Source organism: Amphiura filiformis, chromosome 5 (genome assembly GCF_039555335.1).
Source record: "Amphiura filiformis chromosome 5, Afil_fr2py, whole genome shotgun sequence".
NCBI lineage: Eukaryota > Metazoa > Echinodermata > Ophiuroidea > Amphilepidida > Amphiuridae > Amphiura > Amphiura filiformis.
The window spans coordinates 17,363,929-17,387,832 of record NC_092632.1 but is presented as its reverse complement, the minus strand read 5'-3'; the positions used below and the strand labels follow the sequence as shown (position 1 = coordinate 17,387,832).

The 23,904-nt window shown below is 36.0% G+C and overlaps 1 protein-coding gene across 1 annotated transcript; it reads right to left on the bottom strand.

Moving 5' to 3' along the window:
- Positions 1 to 2,291: 2,291 nt before the first annotated feature.
- Positions 2,292 to 3,335, bottom strand: LOC140152034 (uncharacterized). The gene has a single exon (XM_072174335.1). The coding sequence runs from the start codon at positions 3,333 to 3,335 to the stop codon at positions 2,292 to 2,294; it is 1,044 nt and encodes a 347-aa protein (XP_072030436.1).
- Between the last annotated feature and the right edge of the window lie 20,569 nt (positions 3,336 to 23,904).

The window sequence follows — 23,904 nt, the reverse complement described above, 5'->3', positions numbered from 1 at the left end:
AGTCCTCCTCCTTTTTCCAGGCATTATTGTACACGCTAAAATAGCTCTAATTATGGGTATTTAGGCTACACCGATTTTGCGATAAAAAATAAAAAGCCCCCTCTTCGCTTAGACTACCCCGTAGTCCACTTGCCCATTGTGCATAGGGGAGAGCGGGGAGTGTTCGCCCTATTTTTTTCTGACCAGCCTAGCGATGTCAATTTTAAGGTTAGGGATGACCTGGTTAGCTCATGTGAAAGCCATATGTCTTAGCTATATACAACCACAATCCCAGAACTATAGGCCTTACAATAGCAACAGGATAGAGCAAACAAACAAAAAGTTTTGCAAAGTGGCGAACTTGCCCCATATTGGGGCAGGTTCGCCCATATGGTGGGGTAAGTTCACCCTAATCACAAAAAAAGGTTTAAACATTACTGAGGAAGGGGGGTGAAGGGGGGTAGCAGAACGTCCAGCCAAACTGATGAAAGTCCAAATCGGTATTTTGCCTCTCTATCCCATAAAAGAGTGTAACGTAGGCCTACCCGTAGGTTATACATTAAAAACTCTATATTCCGGTTTATTAGTACAAAGCAGTAAAATAGATGGATGTGCTTGAAGATTCGGTCATATTGTTCTCCTTTTTGTGTCGTATACATGCAGAAATTTCAAATGTTAATTTCATAGAAATTAAAGAAACAAGTGTAGTTGTCATCCTTGTTGGGTTTTGGTTATGATGCTGCATCTCTGACCATTTTGTGAGAGGTATGTGCACGTATTTCGCGTATGGTGCGTATAGACGCAATCCAGCGTGCATGCACGCTAGTGTCGGAGACGGAGATAACACGTAGTAATTAACTATGATAGTTAGCTCCGAAATAGAAGAGACGCATAGGGTTAGAAATCCCCGTCATTTGAGTTTTTTTTTATAAGAGACTTCATGTTATGGGGAGATCTTCGGTTTCTGTGTCCACTTGATGATTAAGACAAGGTGGGTCGCATGTCCTGAGACATGTGACCGGAGTATAACTGGATACTACGACTCTCAGGCTCCGTTTTGGAGTCTGAAAACTGTTACTCAGTGAAGCATGAATTATATGTGATTCACTAGGGGTTGTTACCTTGTAACATTTAACAGGGTCGAGTCCAGGCTATATAGCAGCTTGCTAGACACGTGTTTCTGGACCATGTAAACGGAATACGATGGTCCTTCATCAGTAGCTTGCTGGAGGCCCTATTTCTTTGGAACCTCTTTGGAGAGCTTGTCTATTCCTGGTTTAGGTGGATGCTTGGGTGACCTTGTGTTTGGTATAGGTCCGTAGGCCTATATCTGTTGCCTCTTCCCTGTGTATATTCGAAAGATCTTCGTGAAGTTATAGGCTATCTATTTTGTTGGTGGTGGAGTCATGTTGTCACCTAACAAGGCGTTGCGTAGGCCTATGTCTTCGTGCATATTTTCTTAATGTTTACAATTAAGAAGAGTTGCTGGATACCTCGTCTCTTCAAAATCTTCAGATTGAGAGATCTATTGTATGTTGGTGGATTCAGTATCTGAATCCTCGATGGCTTCTAATTTTGTTGAAACCCCTACTCTCTGTTTCCAGTTCTTGAAGTTGTTGTAAGGTGGGTGAGGCGGGAGGGGTGCCCTCGTACCCCATGAAGTCCTCATAAGTGTGATCATCTTCTTCTGGAGATGGAAGTTTGGCCTTTACTAGTGAGTCCCGCAGGTTCTCAGCTCTGCTGTAGGCTATCATTGGTGGTTTGGGGAATGTTATTTTCAGCTTCTGATTGTTGCTGATAATATTCCAATGTTTCTGTATAGCCTGTTTTATGCGCTTGCCCGCGAAATGCGGGGCATATTTGGTTTTGAAAACCAAAGGTATTTCTCGAGATTTTGGTTTCTCCTCGAGGAATAAATGGCGGTCTTCAAAGTTGATTGAGGAACCCGCCTTGAGAAGTTCAGCTTCGCTGTAGCCTCTGGTGGAAAGTTTCTCCATGAAGAAATCTTTCTTTTCCAAGAATGTTTCATAGTTGTTATTATTTCTTGCGTATCGCATGACTTCAGCGCGTACGAAACCATCGAAAACTGGCTGTGGGTGGCATGATGATCTATGTAAGAATTGTCCTGTCTCTGTTTTCTTTGTATGACATTTGATGTCCAGGATACCTTTCTCTTTAAAGCGTTTGCCTTTGTATATGACCAGGTCTAGGAATTGGATGGTGTCCTCGGAAGCTTCATATGTAAACTTCAGAGTGTCGTGGAAGGTGTTCACCTGCTGGACGAAAGTTTGTAGGTCTTCTAAACTTCCCGTTCAGAAAACTAACGTGTCATCCATATATCTGTATAAGGTGTGGATGTGTGTAGTCGATTGTAAGATCTTGTTTTCCAATTCATGGACTACAAGGTTACATATGCTACCTGATGATCTTTGGCCCATAGGTACCCCTGAGGTTTGTAGGAAGTATTCGTCATTGAATTCAAAAGAATTCCTGTATAACACCAGGCGTAGGAGTTCTACCATGTATTTCATATCTGGAATGATTGGGTCGTAATCAAAAGGGTCCAGATTTGCGAGTGTCTCCAAAGTAACTCGAAAAGCTTGATCTTGTGGGACCGATGTGAACATCGAAACCACATCCAGACTGGCTAAAATGATGCCTTGAGGTAGAGTCAAGTTTTCGATCTTCCTGATGGTGTCCCCTGTATCCTTCAGGTAAGTGGGTTGGGATCTCACCACTGGTAGAAGGTAGAAGTCTATGAGTTCTGAGGCCTTCTCCAGTGGAGAGGAGCAGTTGGAGACAACTGGTCTTCCTACAAATCGTACTCCTGGTGGAGGGGTTTTGTGGACTTTAGGTAGCATGAAGAAAACCGGGGTTCTCATTTGCCCATTAAATGGGTCCAGGTAGTCTGTCAAAGCTATGTCGATTTGTTTTTCAACATACATTTCGCAGGCTAGACTGTGTAGCATGTCTGCTGTAGCCTTTGTTGGGTTATAATCTAGTTTTAGGTACTGGTCATTTCTACTTAGTTGTCGGTATCCCTCTTCTAGGTAGTGTTGCTTAGATATTACTGCTATACCTCTACCTTTGTCGTAGGGTTTGAGTATTATCTGAGTGTTTTTCTTCAGAGTTTCCCATGCCCTTTTCTCATTTGGGTTATAGTTGGGTTTGACTTTCTTGGTTGGGATTTCGGACAGTTCCACTTTAAGATTCTCGAAAAAGTCCAGGTCATTGCACATGGTGGGACCTGGTTGCCATTGCGATGGAAGTCTGAACTTGTGTCTTTTAGGCCATTTACTGAGTGAGGCGTGGTACCTTATTCTCATAATTCTTATGAGGTAATTACAATCACGCATGATGGCGTTTTTGCTCGGTTTGTCGGGAGTAGGGATGAACCCAAGACCTTTGGATAGAGCTAGGATTTGGTCGTCCGAAAGCTCATAGTCCGATAGGTTAGTAATGAAAGCCGAGGCTCTCTCTATTTCTTGATGTTTGTCTTTAATTTCTGCGTGTTCTTGTGGTTTAGTCTTGAGCACCGTGATGTTTTCTTAATTTTCCTTTGGTGGAGGGTGCGTTTGACTCTGTTGTTCCTCGCCATGTGAGAAAAGCCGCTATCTTTCTGTATAGCATAGGCCCTGATCCTGATAATTTATTAATTTGTTAAAGAAAAAAAGTTTTAAAACTTATTTTTAAAACAGTGTGTGGGTTAGGGACTTTGCCCGTTCAAAGTCAAAGTACATAGTCGATTTTTAACTCGGACTTTCGCGATTAATAAACTGGTAGATTCTAAAATCAGAATTGTTCAGTATTGAAGTGCCAATATAATTATGACATTATGATATGTTACACTTTACTTTTACTGTCACTAATAAATTTATATAAACTTTTTCATAACAATTTTATACTAGTATTTGATGTAATAAATATCAGTATAATTTCGAGTTCAGCTGAATGCTTTCATCATGATTAATAATGTGCTTTTATTTATCAAAAATCGACTGTGGCATAGTCTAAGGGCAGAGCAGCACAGTAAACTCACTTCAGAAGAACCAAAGACAACCCAAACAGCCCTTTTCAGAGCTACCTATTAATACCAAAAAGAGAAATGACTTATGTTGTAAATAAAAAGAAAGCAATAAACAACAAAGTAAGAAACATAATAAACAAAAGGCATAAATAAACAAAAAAAATAAGTAACTGCAAGTATAGCAAAAGAAGTGCTACTCCACATCCATTTTGCCCACAATTCCATAGCCCATAAGCCCACCGGTAAAGCCCATTCCCCAAATAAAGTTGTTTTTTATAAAGTTATCATGGAGTAATGTTTGATATTCATGCATGATACGTGTGCTTCTTTTAATCTTTGAAGTAGCCAAACCTCCTCCGTGGACAGAGGGAAAAGGGGTACATTTCTAAAAAAACAGCATATCTTCAAAAGTTGTGAGCTGATTGATTTTTTTCAATCTATTAAAGCTAATGATTAAAAGTTAAAAAAAAAAAAATTATTTTTGGGACACCCTGTGCTATAGGTTTTTATTAAAGTGACACCAATTTTTTCACCCCAAAACAATCCCCTTTACTGTGTAAAATGGCTTCGATAAATGACATTTTCTCAGCTCGACTACATTTCCTTAAATGACTGAGATGTAGGTGTAGTCATAGAATATGAGATAAAGTGTGCCTATACGAGTACATGGACAATATTAACATTTTTAGGTACAATAAATTGCCATTTGTTCTAAATTCGTAAAATTTATATTAATTATATTATTGACCAATTTAGTATTTCTACAAAGCCTTATAATTGTTTTCAAAGTGACTCAAAGAAGGCATTTTCACTCTAAGTGTCCACCTAATTACCCATGAATTATGCTATGATGAGAACAAAATATTTTAGAATTTTCAGGCAGGAACATTTTTTTCAATTATTTTCTGAAATTCGAAGAACTGAAAAAGGCCACTGCTGTCATTTCAACAGGACTTGCATCATCAGTCATATTCCTTTATTTTACGCGTAATATGGCTCTGAAGGGCCAAGACAAATATTGGAAACTTGAAAAACTAATTTTCCATGATCTTTTGGGACTCTTGACATTTTGTGGAAAATTGTTTAAGCTTTAGCATCCGCAGCACTGGGACAGGCATCTGCTATCTACTGAAGATAGCAAAAATTGCAACATTCACATATTAGTCAATTCTGATTGGTTTGTCTGCTTATGTGCACAAACAGTGATTTTCTTCACTTATTTCACTGTTCCATTGTACTTTTTTTTATTGTTTTATACCTGGCACTGTTGTGGGTCCTGGAATTGATCATATTTGGCCATTGAACTTTACCTATTTTTATTTTGTTGCTCAGTTTAGCGTGTCTGCATGCTTATGTACACGCAAGGCGCATTTTGATACCCAATTTGTCCAATTTTGTTCATTATTATGTTTTGATGGATCCAAGTTGTGATAATATTGGATCCAACACATAATAATGATAAAATTGGATGCTTTACGCCCAATATTTATTGGTCTCGCTATGAGTTTTAAAATATTCGACTCAACTGCGTCTCGTCCAATATTTTAAAACTCATAGCTCGACCAATAAATATGGGCTCAACTCGATCAATTTTATATCAATATTAACAATACAGCAGTGTTTTGAAAGAAAAATATTTGAATTTAAAAATTGCAGTTATTTGTATTGATTTGAAGTAAACGTGAAGATAATGGCGAGCTTTACGTGCTACAGAGCTGGCATAATAACCATTGATCGCTCTAAACGGCAACTTTTAAATTCGGATATTTTTATTTAAAACACTACTGTGTTGTTAATATTGAACGACATTTGACAAATGGGGCATCACAATGCGCGTAAATAATTCATCCTTTCCTCAGTGTTAAAATATTTTGAAAACAGTTATTGGTTCTGAAGCTATAGACGTATTTTTGTAACAGCTGTGTTACTTTTTTGTGCAGACTTTATTTTGTTTCTTTTTGTTAGGTAAGGGGAAATAATAATGGCATTATGTGGAATCTCTAACCTCATAATACTAATGTACATTATGTATGCCATGCAAATGTTAACTGCGGAAAAATATTGTGGATGGGGAGCATAACCTAGTGTTTCCATTCAAATACTCAGCTCAGACAAATAAAGATTACACTCAAGCAAGAGAAAATGTATAGGTTCTATAAAAGATATCCCAAGACTTTTTATAAGGAAACTGCATAAACTTCACAACAATAAAGAAAAATGACAAATGAGTAAATTAAATTAAAATACTAATAGTCGCCTGAGTTAGTATTTACAAAAGGGATGGGGAAAGTTCTTGATTTTGATTTGGGTTGGGGTATGCGGCTGGGATTTAAAAATACACACAAAATAAACCAAATTTGATGAGGTGACCAACATTTTTTCTGTTTAAAATTATGGTAAATTTGCCCAACTATTTATAGTAGTATGGACAAAATTGCGCAAAAATTTGCTAAAACATATAAAAGAATTTTGTAGATTTTAGGAAAAAAATTGGAAACACCACATACATCAAAATAAAAATTAAATTTTGGCCCAGAGTAATTCCGAAAAACCTGAAATCCACCCTAAATGGGGGGGGTGGCTTGCTTGCAGGACTACATTGACCCCCATTTTTCAACTCCCTCTCACCCACATGACCCCCTTATTTGTTTAACTGAACTCATTCTCACCCAATTACCCCTTTTTTGTTTGCCTGTCACCAAAAGATTCCTTTTTTTCATGAATTTTGGACACATTTTGATAATCTCTCACCGAATGCCAGACCCCTGCGTTTGTTTTTGGTATGATTTTCCCCAGTCTCATGGAATGATCCCTTTTTTTTTACCTTCTCTCTGAATTAAGACCCCTAGTGGAAAGGTGGGTACCCAGCAAACACAAAACGTTTTCGACATCATTCGCAAAAGGTTATAAAAGGTTGTTAGAAAACGTTTAAATGTCGGGTTATGTAAAGGGTATATTAAAACGTTTTCATAACCTTAAAAAACATTTTTTGATAATCTACTGCTCAGCAAACAAAAATGTTTTACAGAAAACGTTTAAATGTCGGGTTATATAAAAGGTATAAAAACGTTTTAATAACATTCCAAAAACATTCTTGAAAACTTGATACAAAACATTCTAAACATAATGTTATTTTGGGGTTGAAAAATATTTTGCGAAAAATGTTTGCCCAAAATATTTTCAATAACGTTTTAAAAACGTTTTCATGACCTTTATATAACCCGACATTTAAATGTTATTAAAAGGTTTTGAAAAAACATTTTAAGATCATTTCTGTGTTTGCTGTGTTCAAATGTTTTAACATAATGTTATTTAAGTATTGACACAATATTTGGCAAAAATGTTTGCAAAAATAGTTTACAATAACATTTTTGAAAACATTTAGAAATATTGTTGTAGTGTGTTTTTATACAAAACGTTTTAAAACGTTATCATGACCTTTAAACCCGACATTTTAATGTTATTAAAACGTTTTTACCTAAACCAAAAGCCAAAATATAACTTATTTAAAACGTTTTTAAAACGTTTATGTGTTTGCTGGGCCGAGATGTGCAGCAGATTTGCATTTCAGCTATTTTAACTTTTGGTATGTTTCAGTAGATATTCACAAAAAATAATTCCCCAAATTCTAGTTGATTCCAATTTTTCGTTAGTGATATGCATGATTTATATTTATTATAGGCTCAGTTTTGTAAACAAATACAAATTTGACATGTCATATGAGGGAAAATGTTGACACATTTTGACAAAATTTGTAAAATTATTTTTGAAATTTAACAGTCCTGTATGTAAATGGTATAAATTTAATGATATGTACTCAAAGTGTATGTAGCTGTGATGAAACGCCGTCCATCATATGAAAATTTTGCCCTTTCATACTAAAATAATAGATTTTTTTCCCAAAAGCACCTAAATAAATATTGGCAAAAAATAATCACAGGCAAAAATTTAAAAGCACATGAAAAAATATGAAATCACAAGAAAAAATATATAATCGCAGGATATAATGTGAAATAATAGGAAAAATCATTGTAAAAATTAGCCAAAATTTCTAAATCACTGAAAAGTATATAAAATTGAAAAATAATGTAAAATCGCATGAAAAAAAAAATGTAAAAATTTTTTAAACGCCTTTAATAATATCGTTTTCCTTGGGACAATGACATGTGGTTCAAAATTTAAAAAACCCAAAATATAATAGACTTATTTGGTCAATTTTAGTGACCATTTTATGTAGACCTACATGTATTCACCTGAATGTAATCACCCTATCTTGAATTAAATTTGACTGGAAATAAATGATTACATTTCGTAATTTTGAGAAAGGCCCACAAATTATTTCACCATATAGGCCCTTGTGTGGAATTTTTAAATGTTCATTTTTTTTCATATTTCAACAATTGGTTTACATTTGAGTCTTTTAGATTGAGGCTTTTGCTTAAGGTAGAACTCAATTCAAAAGTATAATTATTTTAATATTCAGCCCGGATCTTCAATTTGTCCATCAAGTGTTCTTGACATTTCACCTATATATCTGATATAGCCAAACCATCTCCATAAAATGTTGGTTGATTAAGGTCTAAATTTAGTAACGTATGGAAACCCCGGGGGGTACTCAGTACAAATGACCATACGGGGACGTGCCGCAAACATGGGTAGCATTTTCAGCCTTCTGGTATATCAATGACCCCTTTTTCAAAGCCTATTTTGGTATATGAATGGGTCCTTTTTTTCAACATTTTCTCAATTTTTTCGGAAAACAGCCCAATTTTTCCTTAATCTAGCCAAAATTTTCAAAATTTTCCCAAAATTTTGGGAAAATTTGTAAAAACTAAGACAATTTTGGGTAAATTCGGCCGAAAATTTTGACTTTTGGTATATCAATGGGTCCAAATTTCTTGACAAATTGGTATATTTATGGGTCTACTTCCAAAATCTCAGCGGCACGTCCCTACCAAAACCAAACTTGAGTACCCCCGGATGGAAACGCATGGAATTGGATGGAAAAGGATGGAAATGGATGGAGAAAGGATAGGAACGGATCGAAAAGGATGAAAATGGTTCGTAATGAATCAAAATATGACTCAAATATCTCGAAAGTAGTACAATAAGAGCTAAAATTCGTCAAAATGTGTTTCACCCGTCGGTCAAACTTATGCTCAAATCACAGGACAGTGTGGCCAGTAAAAGCCGCCACAGCAGCATGAAACCACAGATAGTATTATACCGTAAACGTTCGCCTAATGGCGCTACGGAGTTCATGGAAATGAGAGAGCGCCATCCCTGTAAAAGCCGACTATTATCACTGATCATTAAGGATACGTGTAGTTAAAGGTTGAAACCTATCGACGCATACAATTATGAACAAGATCAAACAAACCTGTTCATGATAATGCGGTAATCATTCACCTGATCACGTTGTGGCCCAGTGAGCAGAGCATTAGACTATAGTGCGAGGATAAAGCGAACTTGTGGAGAAGATTCATGGTTCGAATCTCATGCAGTAATTTCTGACAGATTATGATGTCTGTCAATGTTTTTTTTCTGATTTGAGGACATTTTATTCTCTATTTTCTTGATTTTATCTTTAACATTGTTTATATATTTTTATTTTTTAAATCTTTTATGTGTCTTTTTTTCTTGATTCTTTGTTTTTCTATAGGTTTTATCGTTTCTTTTTCGTTGTATAACTCAATCCATTCAATTAAATGTTGTCATGAACCTATTTGATCGTATAGGCATTTGTTATGTGTGTGAGACGAACTGTCGCGAGCGACAAGTCTTTTAATTCGCGCGGGTGTCCTTGCCTATGCTTCAGTGGTCATAAGAGGTTTATCATTTTATTCGAAAGGGGGGGTCCCAAATATACGGGGGTCATATATTCTTGGAAAGAAAAATAGGAGGGGGTCATAAAATGTTTCATGACCAAAATGTAGGGAGTCACACGACGACCACAGATAGTGTGTTTATTTTATTCAAAAAGACTGATTTCAATACAATTTTGGGGTTGGGAATGATAAAACTTTTGTTGCCGAAATAGGGGTGCGCAATTTTATTGACGCAGACTTTTTGTAAATTTGGGACCCCCTTCCGAACAAAATGATAGCCCCCTAAGAGGATTCAAAAGATAACCTCTGCCCCAATAATTCCTGGCTTTATTTTGTTTGAAACTGTTCCACGGAGGATGTATCATAATTCAGTATCGAAGTTACGTAATGTTACTATGTCAACGGGATCACGCGCTAGAGTAATGAACCACGATCGAAATGATCACCACATAAAGTATATGGCACTCGAAGGCATACCAAAGTAGCGTGATCCGGTAACCAAGAGAATTACGTAACCACTTCGATGCTGAATAGGCTCAGTCTTAAAATGATATAAATAAAATTTGAATGAGTGAACGAACAAAATCATACAACGACCAATAGAGGTTGTGCATGACGTATAATCCCGTAAATATGGCGGACTACTCAAATGCATTCAACAAAAGCATGATTGCATCTACCGCGACAGTTCGTCTCACACACATAACAAAATGCACTACGATCAAATAGGTTGATGACAACATTTGATTGAATGGACTGCACTGCGCCATGATTACGGAGAAGAAACCGGTTCAAATCCTTTGTTTCGAGCCAATCGATAAACGCATGCAAGGCCTCTATACATAAATGACTGACTATCATTGAATACTGGCTTGGATTCCACAACACAATGATAACATGTTATAAGGCGCTTTGGAAGGCACACAATACCTCAATGGCTTTCCATAATATGTGTACTCAACAACTATTCAGTATCGAAGTTACGTAATGTTACTATGTCAACGGGATCACGCGCTTAAGTAATGAACCACGATCGAAACAATCAGTACACAAAAAAGGCATACCAAAATAGCGTGATCGTAATGATTGCCATACAAACAGTGCTTAGTTCCGATACCATCACGGAGTTACGTAACTACTTCGTGGTCTGATAGTTATATGATCAATGGTCTGATCTACTTGGGTTCGATTCTTTTAAGAAAAGAAAAAATAGCTGATCATTTATAATGCATAAATGAATAAAGTAATGTAGTTACACAATTTGTAACATTGAGGCCGGCCGTTCCATTTTTCAAAGGTCATATAACTGTTAAATGTAGTGGAATACAGGTGGAGCAAATTTTGTCCGCGGGTTTTGTTGCCGTTCTTCGCAGTGCCTATCTAAAAAAAATAAGAAAATTAAAATTAAATTTAAAAAAATCACAATATTCGTTCGTAAAATGGGGACAAAATCCAAAAACATTTCTTGACCCTTCTTCACATAAAAGTGGGGGCAGTAATCAAGATTCGAACCAGTACCCTTCATAATTCAAGGCGCATCCTCTGCCGACTGAGCTAACGGGTCAGACAGCAGAAGGGTGTAATTTTGAACTGAAGAATAAAAAAAAAATATGAAGAAATTACAATGTTATAGAAAGATTTACCAAAATGAGTTAGGTATAACGTATGAATCGATTTACAAATTAAGTCCAATGGCACCTTGAGAAAGAATACCTGAAAAAACTCAAAACATTTGCTGCTCTAGCAATTAACCTAGTGACCTAAAGTATTGGGTCATGTCACGATTTTTTTTTTCTGAGGCATTATGTCCAGGTCGCTCAATTTAACATACACGTCTCCTTAATGCTGTTGAGATTTTACAAGGAGGGCGCTCTCACATTTCTAAGAATCCAATAGCGCCATTAGGCGAACGTTTACGGTATTCCAATATCTGTGATGAAACATTGGCAGATCTCAATAGGTCAAGGCCATGATGTAATATTACTACATAATACAAATTTTCAACATAATTTGTGTAATTAAATGTTCATGGCATCATACATACACCAGTTGCAAACTTTTCAAGATAATTATTGAAATATAAATCTTTTAAAATCCTTTTTGAAGTAGTTCATCAGCTATTAAAAAGTACTATAAATAGAAAGTAACAATCCTGGAGAAGAACTGCATCATAAAAAGTTTGGTGAAAATTGTCTTGAGTAAAAATTGTGTATTTTTCCACAATTCATTCACCAAATTGGTCTATAGATATGATATCTAAATCATATTAAATCAAATTTTAGAATTTTATGCTCAGATTAAATTTAAACACATTTTAAGGTCTATTTGATAGGGAATTGGAAACTCATACCAGCGATATCCTCCTACATGCAGGAATAGGCCTATAAAAATGTATATAAATCAAAAGTTAAAGCCATGTACGATCTTTTAAATTGAGTTTGGTCAATTTTTTTCAAACCTGTTTTTTTGGCATATTAATTTTTGTAATGCATGTCAAGTCATATGTCCCAACTTACACCTAATTGGGATCATGGAGTTTTTATTTAATGCTAATAAATAATGTCATTGAGAAAAATAAAGTACAACTATTTATTTAATTAATTAATATCTTTTAATATTAATCTAAAATTAAAGAAGAATTGTGCTTTCTTTTTTCCTTCTTGTGTTAATTGATTAATTAAAAGAAAATCAAGGCCTAATTGTTCTTTCTTCCTTCCATTACCATGATTACTAGTATTTGAATTTTATTTGCATGAAAAGAAAAAGCAAGAAAGAAAGAAATGCAAAAATAGGGAAGACAGGAAAACAAATGAAGACACAGGATAAGAAAACACATTTTGATGAATTTTAGCTCTTATTGTATAAACTCATTTCGAGATGTTCGAGTCATATTTTGATTCATTCCGACCCATTTACATCCTTTTCGATCTGTTCCTTATATCCTTTTCCCATCCATTTCCATCCATTTCCATCCTTTTCCATCCATTTCCATACGTTTCGATACGTTACTAAATTTACAAATACCCATAGGTTTATAATGACAAATTTACCAAGTAGACTAACACTTCAATTAATTATCAATATGAACTTAGAGAAATAAAACCAGCAAACCACCCGTGACTATTTTTCAAATTCAAATACTCAAGAAAGTATCCATGCATGCAAAGCTGCACTGAATGTTTTGGTTTTATCAAACTTTGAAACTACTGTCTGTTCAATTAGCTTAGATTCTTGAATTTTTAAGATATTTGAAAAAATAAAAACGTACGGCCAAAGTCATCAAAGAAAAGTGTTAGCACAGCCTTAGACCTAACGTGATTTATACTTTTCAAATTCCCAAGTTCAATTTAAAACCCCATTTCTTTTCAATTTTGCTTCATTTTGGGCAGCTACTTGGGTCCACCGAAAGGGTTCGCGACTTTTTTACAAATCGAGTGGGACGGTCCATTCTCAACTTAGGGCATAGACCCTACCCAATTTAGCAATTTAACAATCTGTCCACCAATCTGTCCTGCCATTTCAATCGTTTTTCCGTTCCGGTTATTGGATAAGTTCTATAGGTGATGATGGTCCACCGGTTTTGTTACACGAAATTATATGGCGCGAGTACGTTTTATGCATAACATTATTCTGAGCATTATTTGTTCCTAAACAAGGACATTAAAATTATGGATTTCGTTCTCATTATAACTGGTTTACAATGTAAATTGAGTTTTGTTTAATACCACCATTCCTTCCCAAGAATATCAGCATTCGCTTGACATTTTCAGATACAGTAACTTTACAAGAAATGTTTTCTGTAACCTGATTGTTTTAAATAATATTTTCTTGTATAAAAGTTCTTTTGTTTCACAGTTTTTTTCAGTTTGTATTCAACAAACAAAACGAAATAACAAATTAAAAATAAATGTGTTTTATATGCCTATTATAGGCCTACACCTTCTCAGACCCATTCTCAGACCCATTCGCACAATAAATAGATAAATAAATAAATAAATAAATAAATAAATAAATAAATAAATAAATAAATAAATAAATAAATAAATAAATAAATAAATAAATAAATAAATAAACAAGGAATGTATTTATATAAGCTGGGCGTATTTTAGAAAACCTTAGTTCCCATAAATAATAACGTAATGTTTCGACAGTACTAGGGTTTCAACACAAATTAGGCATACTGGCAAATATTTTGCTGGACAATACTTCCTGATGCGGATGGTCGAATAAATACCATCTCTGCGCATTGTGACATTCGTCCCCATTGCTCTATTGGATTGATTCCAAAAAGTTTATGGTACCTGACGTTCTACGGCTTTTTATAAAAATATCGCGGGAAAAGACCAAAATTGAAAAGAAATGGGGGTTTAAGAATTTGAAAAGTATAAATCACGTTAGGTCTAAGGCTGTGCTAACACTTTTCTTTGATGACTTTGGCCATAAGTTTTTATTTTTTCAAATATCTTAAAAATTCAAGAATCTAAGCTAATTGAACAGACAGTAGTATTTACTAGTACATGTAAATGCTGCAGGCATCAGGCATATGATAGACCACAGATATTGGAACATGGACTATGCATCATAGACTATTCAGAGTCTATCCGTCGTTTTATCTTTTCAGTTTCTGTTTCCGTATCCGTAATAGTTTTTGTAAGTCATTGTTATTCTGAAGTGGTAGTCTCCCAGGTATGACCAATCTTTTATTCTAGCCTTTTGTTAGTTACTGAAAATTTGAAGCTCGTGAATTTCAGTTTTCGTTTTGGTAAGTTATATTGATTTTTTACATAAAACCTTGAGATGTGCGGTTGGGTGCCAATCTAGACAAAAGAAGAGTCTAAATTTTACGGTCCTAAATTCGCGGTAAATTGTACGGCTTCAATTGACTTGTGTTGGTGTATATGCACTTACGCCTAGACGTAAGTGCCTCGTAAAAAAAGTCTTGCATTGAAATATATACTAACCATGTTGCCAAGTTATAAGCAAAAGTCTTTCATATTGGCGATGAAACAAGCGTCTAAAATATCCCAATGAGGCGCGTACAAGTGGTGATTTGGTAATCGTGTTTTATATTGAAATGCAATACAAAAGAATTTGCATTGGAGCAAAGATAATGTATTCTATTCATGGCAAGCTAATCTGATAATTGGTTGGGCCTATATGCAAGACTTCGGTTTATTTTAAATGTTTATTTTTGCAGAGCTTATTTTCAGTCATGGATCATACTGATAAATTTCGCGCGGGGAGGGAGGGAGGGCGATAATTAAGTTGAGACTGAACAAGCGAGAGTAGGAGGGGGTGAGGAAGAAAGAGAGGAGAGGGAGAGACGGAAATACTAGAAAGAGAAGAACTCGAGAGGAGAGAGTAGGGACCGGGGGACGGGGAGGGAGTGGGGAGGGGGGCAGGAGGAAGCAAAATAGGGAGATAGACATTGATACGAGGGAAGGGCGACACTGTGGACCTGCACAAGTGCATTGGGGTGCGATATGCTCATAAGCGGGCCTTTTGTGATTTTAGGGCTTATTTGCAACGTTTTTACAGAAAAAAGTGGACTTTGTCATTCGGATTGGCATGCATTTTGTCAAATCAATGTAGATCAATTTACCAAGAGGGCGCTAGGCCATTAAAACACTGGTGTTAACATAATTTTTTCTCTCCCGATTTTATTGACATAAGCAATCACCTCTATTGAAATAAGCTGATTGGTACTTCAGAGTTAACAATGAAATCAGATTACAGTAACTTACTGAATCCCTTGCGTTTTCGTATCTGAACAAAAGACTTACGGAAACTGAAAAGATAAAAAGACCCTATGTATGCATTGAGTCTTATAGCTGCAGGTCAAGGCCATATTATGTAATAGTTTCTAGCAAGAGTTTCTGGTTTCTACAGTCTAGCACAGTGTTTTGAACATGTTGACTGCTATTATCAGAATACCAGTACTTATATGGTTAAATTTATGTAGCATTTATATTTTTGCAAAAGTCTGTTTTTGCAGACAAATATAATTTCCTTGTCCCTTGAAGTCTTTTTAAATGTTGGGCAATGGACGCAAAGTCATACTTGATATTTTAATATCACAAAATAAAGAGTTGAAGTTTCAGGAACTATAAAACTAAACATTTATATTTTGGTGAAAAAATTCAAGTTGCTGAAAAAAGAATCTAAAATACATTTTGTTTTGTTCTGTGTGTCTTCTATGGGGTAAATTTGTAGTGATTGAGTTTACACAACAAGTTTATATTAAAGAGCAGGCAATAATTGAAACTGCCCCCAAAATTAAACAATTGTAAGATTTTTTTTAATCCAAAAAAAGGTGTGGTTAAATCGCATGATAGTATTTATAAAAATGGTAAAATACCAAGGAATATTTTAAAACTTCCCAAATAGCTATAGGCAATATAAAGAAATTTACAAAAAAAAGCCAAAAAAGTTGTTAAATCGCATGAAATATTTAAAAAATTGCAAACAATTGCAAAATCACAGGAAATAATATAATAACATCCCCAAATATTTGTAGAATTTTTAAAATGTCCCAAAAATTGTGAAAACACAAAGTTAGTAAAATCACAGGAAATCTTCAAAAATCGCTTCAACATTTTTTTTTTAAAAGAGTGACATCGCAGGAAATATTCAAAAATCGCCTTAACAATATTTACAGTAAAATCACTGGAAAAAATCTAAAATCGCAACACATTTAGAAAAATAAAAGTGGAAATATGTGACACGATCTGGTCCATGGGGACATTTTTGAAAATAGAGTTACTGTAATTAATATTATTACATTACACATACATTAATACGCTATCAAAACACCAAAGCTCTAGCATACTTGGTTATAAAGTTATTAAGTTTTTTGATGTCTATTTCTTATGTATTCTCTTGTTTTTTACTCCATATTTTTGCCGTTATCTCAGTTTCAAATTTGCCGCCTTTGGCCCCTATGGACCAGATCATGTCACATATGTTAACAAAATGAAACACTGCCCGGTCGTTACATCTCTGAACAAATATTTTGTCTAAATTTTTAGACTTGGGAATTCCCAAAAATATTGGCAAAAATGTGCCTGTCTTCTTTATAGTATGGTCGTTGGACATTTTGACCCGGAAAAAATTGGTAAAAAGCTGATTTTTGCACCAGACAAGCAGAATATATCATAAAACATCATATCCAAAATCCCCAGAAATCCCCCTTGGGGAATTCGTTTTATCCAAGATGGCCGCCAAAATGGCCGCCACAACATATAATTAGCTGTATCTTAGCTTCTAAAGCAGATATGATGATGATTTTAGCGTCTTGAATAGGTTTATGAGGTCAGAGAATTCAAATTTGTACAAATCTAACACTCTGATGTCTTCAATCACACTGAAATCCAAGATGGCCGCCAAAATGGCCACCACAACATATAATTAGCTGTATCTTAGCTTCTAAAGCAGATATGATGATGATATTAGTGTCTTTGAATAGGTTTAAGAGGTCAGAGAATTCAAATTTGTACAAATCTAACACACTGGTGTCTTCAATTACACTGAAATCCAAGATGGCCGCCAAAATGGCCACCACCACATATGATTAGATATATCTCCGCTTCTGAAGCAGATATTATGATGACTTTAGTGTCCTTGAATATATTTCAGAGGTTAAAGAATTCCAATTTTTAGGTATCTAAAACACTAAATTCTTCATTCACACTGGAATCCAAGATGGCCGCCAAAATGGCCGCCACCACCACGTGTTATGTTTAGGTATATTTTGGCTAATGAAGTAGATATGATAATGATTTTAGTGTCTTTGAATGTGTTTTAGGTGACGCAGAAGTCAATTTTGTATTTATCTAAAGTACTAAGTCAATTCTTCACTCACACTGTAATCCAAGATGATCCTCAATATGGCTAAAATCAAACATGCTTAACTGTATATCTCAGCTTCTGAAACCAATATAATGATGATTTTAATCTTTGAATAGGCTTTTAAGAGAATGTAGGTTTTAGGGGTTGCAGATTTCAATGTTGCAATTACTTAAAACACGGAAGTAAGTGCTCAGTAACAATAGAATCCAAAACAGCTGCCACCACATGATTTTCTATATCTCAGTTTCTGAAGCAAAAGTAGCTATCTTCGACTTCATCTGCAAGTATAATCGCCTCAGCGTTTTGGCAATTTTCTCCTCCGCAATCTCCACAAGCTGTGACACATTTAAATCCCTTTTTGTGACAGGAACATCCGTTATTTCCACAAGGACTCCTGGAGGATAGTTTACATTTGTATCGTACAAACTTAAGCAAGCCTTGTGGTGCTGTATCTACATTCGTAAGGACCGGTACTAGTACGGTGTCAGAGAGTTTCCAACCCCATTGATTTGGATCCAAGTTATTGTTTGTGCGCTTTCTCCAAAGTATGACCTACAAAAGTATGACCTACAAAAGAACACTCAGACTGTGAAAATATGCTGCTCTTTTTAACTAGGTGGAAGCTTTTGTGGATCAAGTGATGCTTTATTTGATGATACCATCGCCATGAATTAAGCGAACCGCAGACCGTTTAAAGAATCATCTTCTCTGCCACCACATAAGACAACAAATACAAATGCCATTTGTACCAATCTGTTCTAATGTCGCCTCAGGATCGCTCATCTAGGATGATTTCTTCTTATCTTCTGCAATGTTGCAGAAGTGGAGTCACAACCACTCCATGCATGGATAAACAGGACCTGAGATGGAATGTCAATATTTCACCAACGTTGTTAATAAGGTCTTGAACTTTCCAACCCACCGATATCAGCTATATTCTGGTCCCCAGTAGCACTTCTCTTCCTTGTCTTGAATATTGAAGGAGTCTTGAAGGGCACATTCCACTATCAATGTGTCAGCATCTCTGGTACTATTGTGCACCATCCATCGACTCAGCAGCGAGATAAACTGGCATTTGTTCTTATCATATTCAGCTCACAGAATCTATGAAGGTTCTCACCATGACCAGCAGACCTTCCTCTCAAATGAGAAGAACAACAGTCAGTTTATCTCGCTGCTGAGTCGATACTTGGAAACCAATGGTCAGATCGTGCACAATAGTACTGGAGATGCTGACACTATGATAGTGGAATGGAATGTACCCTTCAATTTGCAAGACAAGAGAAGTACCTGTAGTAGCAGATGACACAGATATACTTGTCCTTTTGATGTACCACTGAGACCAGACTATGGCCGATATCTACCGTTCAGAGAAGAAAGGGTTGGTGGTTTGGAAAGTTCAAGACCTTGTTAACAAAGCTGGTGAAGTAGTGACATCCCATCTCTTGTTTATCCATATATGGAGTGGTTGCGACTCAACTTCTGCAACATTTGGACAGGGAAAGACAAGTTTGTTGAAGAAGATAAAAGAATTGCAGCAGATATCATCCTAGATGAGCGATCCTGAGGCGACATTAAAACAGATTGGTACAGCTGGAATCAGATTATTTGTTATCTTATATGGTGGCAGAGAAGAAGATTCTTTAAACGGTCTACGGTTCGCTTAATCCATGGCGATGGTATCATCAAATAAAGCATCATTTGATCCACAGCTATCGACAAAAGCTTTCACCTACTAAAGGAGCAGCGTATTTTCACAGTCTGCGGGTTGTTTTACGGGTCATACTTTGGAGAAAGCTAACAAACAATGACTTGAATCCAATTTAAAGCAATGGGGCTGGAAACACTCTGACATCGTACTAGCACCGGTCCTTACGAATTTAGATGCAGCACCACATAGCTTGTTAAGCTTGTACGATACAATTGTAAACTTTCCTCCAGGAATTTTTGTGTAAATAACCGATGATCCTGTTGCAAAAATGAACTTAAATGTATCACAGCTTGCGAAGATTACACAGGAGAACATTGCCAAAACGCTGAGGCGATTATACCTGTAGATGAGAACGAAGACAGCAAATTTGCTTCAGAAGCCGAGATATATATTCACACGTGGTGGCAGCTATTTGGGATTCTGTTGCGACTTGCACTTCAGTGTTATAAGCCCGGGTTTTAAGTAATTGCAACAATTCTCTGACCCTTAATTCTCTTAAAAACCTATTCAAAGATTAAAATCACCATTATATTGGCTTCAGAAGCTGAGATATTTAGCTAATCATGTTTGATTTTAGCAATATTGAGGGCCATGTTGGATTGGAGTGTCAGTAAAGACATATCGTCGCCAGAGTGCTACACTATCGTAAGTGACATTTTTGAGAAAAATGAGATTTTGACGAATTATTGAAGGCCATATAAAAACGCACATTTTAAACCAGGTTTTAAGTTTCAAAATTGCTTAATTATTTTTTAATTAATAAAATAAAATATCGTAAGTGCAATGCAATTTTAATTAATGCATGCAAGACTATCGTATGTGCCACTTACGATAGTCTTGCACGCTAATTTTGTTTTTCATTTGCTGCAAGACCATCGTATGTGCCACATACGCTACTTTATTGGGCCTAAACAACAAAATCACGGAATGCTACACCATCGTAAGTGCAAAACAGGCTCTAACACAGCACTGGCTGTGACGCTGACGGCTGTATGCGTTGTGACCATGCTGGCTAAGTTCATAGCTCCCATGACTGGTAATAGAGACGATAAATCCGGTGTTTTTAGTTTTAGATTCAGTAATAAATCTTGAGAGATAACATTACGGCAAAGGGTGTCTTGCTATTGTAAATATTATGTGCCAAAATAAATTAACAATTGTTAAGAAACATAAAATGACAAAATATTGGATATATGAGCCGATATTACGCATATCCTAATTTAGCAATGCATGCTACACTATCGTATGTGGCACATACGATAGTGTTGCACTCTACACTTATTTCTATTTGAGTGCAACACTATCGTATGTGGCACATACGATAGTGTTGCACTCTACGCTCATTTCTATTTGAGTGTAACACTATCGTATGTGGCACTTACGACATCTAAATCAGTAAATAATTCATCGATTTATTAACTTTAACACCATTTATATAGTTTATATTATTAAAATCAAATTGCTTTATATTCCCATGTCATTTTTATGGCTACTTGGAAACAAACGGCTACGCTAAACACAAAAATGCTCCTCCTGTAAAACTGTCCAAACTGCACTTACGATAGTGTAGCACTCTGCCGACGATATACTTATGAAGATAAATACAAAATTGACTTCTGCGTCACCTAAAACCTATTCAAAGACACTAAAATCATTATCATTATCTGTTTCATAAGCCAAAATATACCTAATCATAACACATGATAGTGGCGGCCATTTTGGCGGCCATCTTGGATTCCGGTGTGAATGAAGACTTCAGTGTTTTAGAAACGTACACATTTGAATTATTTGACCTCTGAAATATATTCAAGGACACTAAAATCATCATCATATCTGCTTCAGAAGCAGAGATATATCTAATCATATGTGGTGGTGGGATCTTGGCGGCCATCTTGAATTTCAGTGTGATTGAAGACATCGGTATGTTAGATTTGTACAAATTTGAATTCTCTGACCTCTTAAACCTATTCAAAGACACTAAAATCATCATCATGTCTGCTTTAGAAGCTAAGATACAGCTAATTATATGTTGTGGCGGCCATTTTGGCGGCCATCTTGGATTTCAGTGTGATTGAAGACATCAGTGTGTTAGGTTTGTACAAATTTGAATTCTCTGACCTCTTAAACCTATTCAAAGACACTAAAATCATCATCATATCTGCTTTAGAAGCTAAGATACACCTAATTATATGTTGTGGCGGCCATTTTGGCGGCCATCTTGGATAAAACGAATTCCCCAAGGAGGATTTCTGGGGATTTTGGATATGATGTTCTATGATATATTTTGCTTGTCTGGTGCAAAAATCAGCTTTTTACCAATTTTTTCCGGGTAGCCACGGTTTTTCCTCTTCAACGACCACACTATTAGGGACATTAGGAATCCTCAATTATTTTTAAGCATTTTTTTCTGGCTGTGGGAATTCCCCCCAAAAAGGGCAGCATATTGACGAAACCCTAAAGAAGACATTCCCAAAAATTTGGACAAAAATTTGCATGTCTTCTTTAGGGTCACTGGGAATTCCCAAGTTTTTAAAGCATTTTTTTATCAAAATGGGAATTCCCAATTTTTTTGTATAAAATTTTGGTATGGGAATTCCCAAACATTTTGGCAAAAAAATTTGCATGTCTTCTTTAGGGTCACTGGGAATTCCCAATATTTTTAAGCATTTTTTTATCAAAATTTGAATTCCCAATTTTTTTGGTAAAATTTTGGTCTGGGAATTCCCAAAAATTTATGGTATAAATTCACTTGTCTTCTTTAGGGGGTGCCATTAATTTCTGAATAGCCCATTTTTCTTCTTTACCCAAGATAAGAAAACATAAAGAAATAACAAGATTTTTGGCTAAGTACAAGCAGGGACAGATTTCCAACAGTAAACCATTATACGTCAAGGATCAACAGCCAATCAGACAAAAGCCCGCCCAAGGATCCTAAAAACGGACCAATCAGAGCAAAGCTAAAGATGTCCAATCAGGCAAAAGCCCGCTGAAGGATCCTAAAAACTAACCAATCACAGCGCAGCCCGACAAAATGTTAGAGGCACCGGCCAGAGCAGCGCTATACATGTCCAGTTGCCTACACGCTTCCAATCACGCATCATCCATGGTTAACGATATCCATACATGATATGCTTAACCACAACGTCGTATACCACACACAACTCTTCAATCGAATCTTGGTATATCATACGAAAGGGTTTTTATGTTAGTTTGCAACCTTATAGGTTTGCACCTCTACTCACGAGTAGTCATCAAGAGCTAAAACATGCTCTAAATAAACAGCTAAACTCAGTTATTCAACATTGGGACCTACAAGGTTTGTACCCATTTTTGAACGGCTCTTTTTAGAGCCACCACTTGTCTCTTCATCTTATGAAAGAGTCCAAGATACACATGGAGTTTTAACCGGATGTTTGAACACTCCCTTCCAAAAGTATATACCTCACAGTGTGGTAAAGAAAGAAACTACATAAGGGTCCACGGACTTTTAAAGAAATCTAGAACGGAGGTTTCTAACGGAAGCGTACATATCACCATCACCCTTCCCTCACTATATTAAATTACTAGAGCAACAAGACACGTAAGAAAGATTGATTTTGTAGTCCACGGACTCAAAAGTTAATCAATTAACTAATTTGTTTTAAAAATAAGTTTAAAACTTTTTTCTTTAACAAATTAATCAATTATCAGGATCAGGGCCTATGCTATACAGAAAGATAGCGGCTTTTCTCACATGGCGAGGAACAACAGAGTCAAACGCACCCTCCACCAAAGGAAAATTAAGAAAACATCACGGTGCTCAAGACTAAACCACAAGAACACGCAGAAATTAAAGAAAAACATCAAGAAATAGAGAGAGCCTCGGCTTTCATTACTAACCTATCGGACTATGAGCTTTCGGACGACCAAATCCTAGCTCTATCCAAAGGTCTTGGGTTCATCCCTACTCCCCGACAAACCGAGCAAAAACGCCATCATGCGTGATTGTAATGACCTCATAAGAATTATGCGAATAAGGTACCACGCCTCACTCAGTAAATGGCCATTTCAATTAAATTACTAGAGCAACAAGACACGTAAGAAAGATTGATTTTGTAGTCCACGGACTCAAAAGTTAATCAATTAACTAATTTGTTTTAAAAATAAGTTTAATTTTTTTATTTAACAAATTAATCAATTATCAGGATCAGGGCCTATGCTATACAGAAAGATAGCGGCTTTTCTCACATGGCGAGGAACAACAGAGTCAAACGCACCCTCCACCAAAGGAAAATTAAGAAAACATCACGGTGCTCAAGACTAAACCACAAGAACACGCAGAAATTAAAGAAAAACATCAAGAAATAGAGAGAGCCTCGGCTTTCATTACTAACCTATCGGACTATGAGCTTTCGGACGACCAAATCCTAGCTCTATCCAAAGGTCTTGGGTTCATCCCTACTCCCGACAAACCGAGCAAAAACGCCATCATGCGTGATTGTAATGACCTCATAAGAATTATGCGAATAAGG

What these genes read in the sequence shown, in the direction of transcription:
- LOC140152034 (XM_072174335.1), bottom strand. Translation starts at nt 3,335, where the DNA reads ATGCGTGATTGTAATTACCTCATAAGAATTATGAGAATAAGGTACCAC.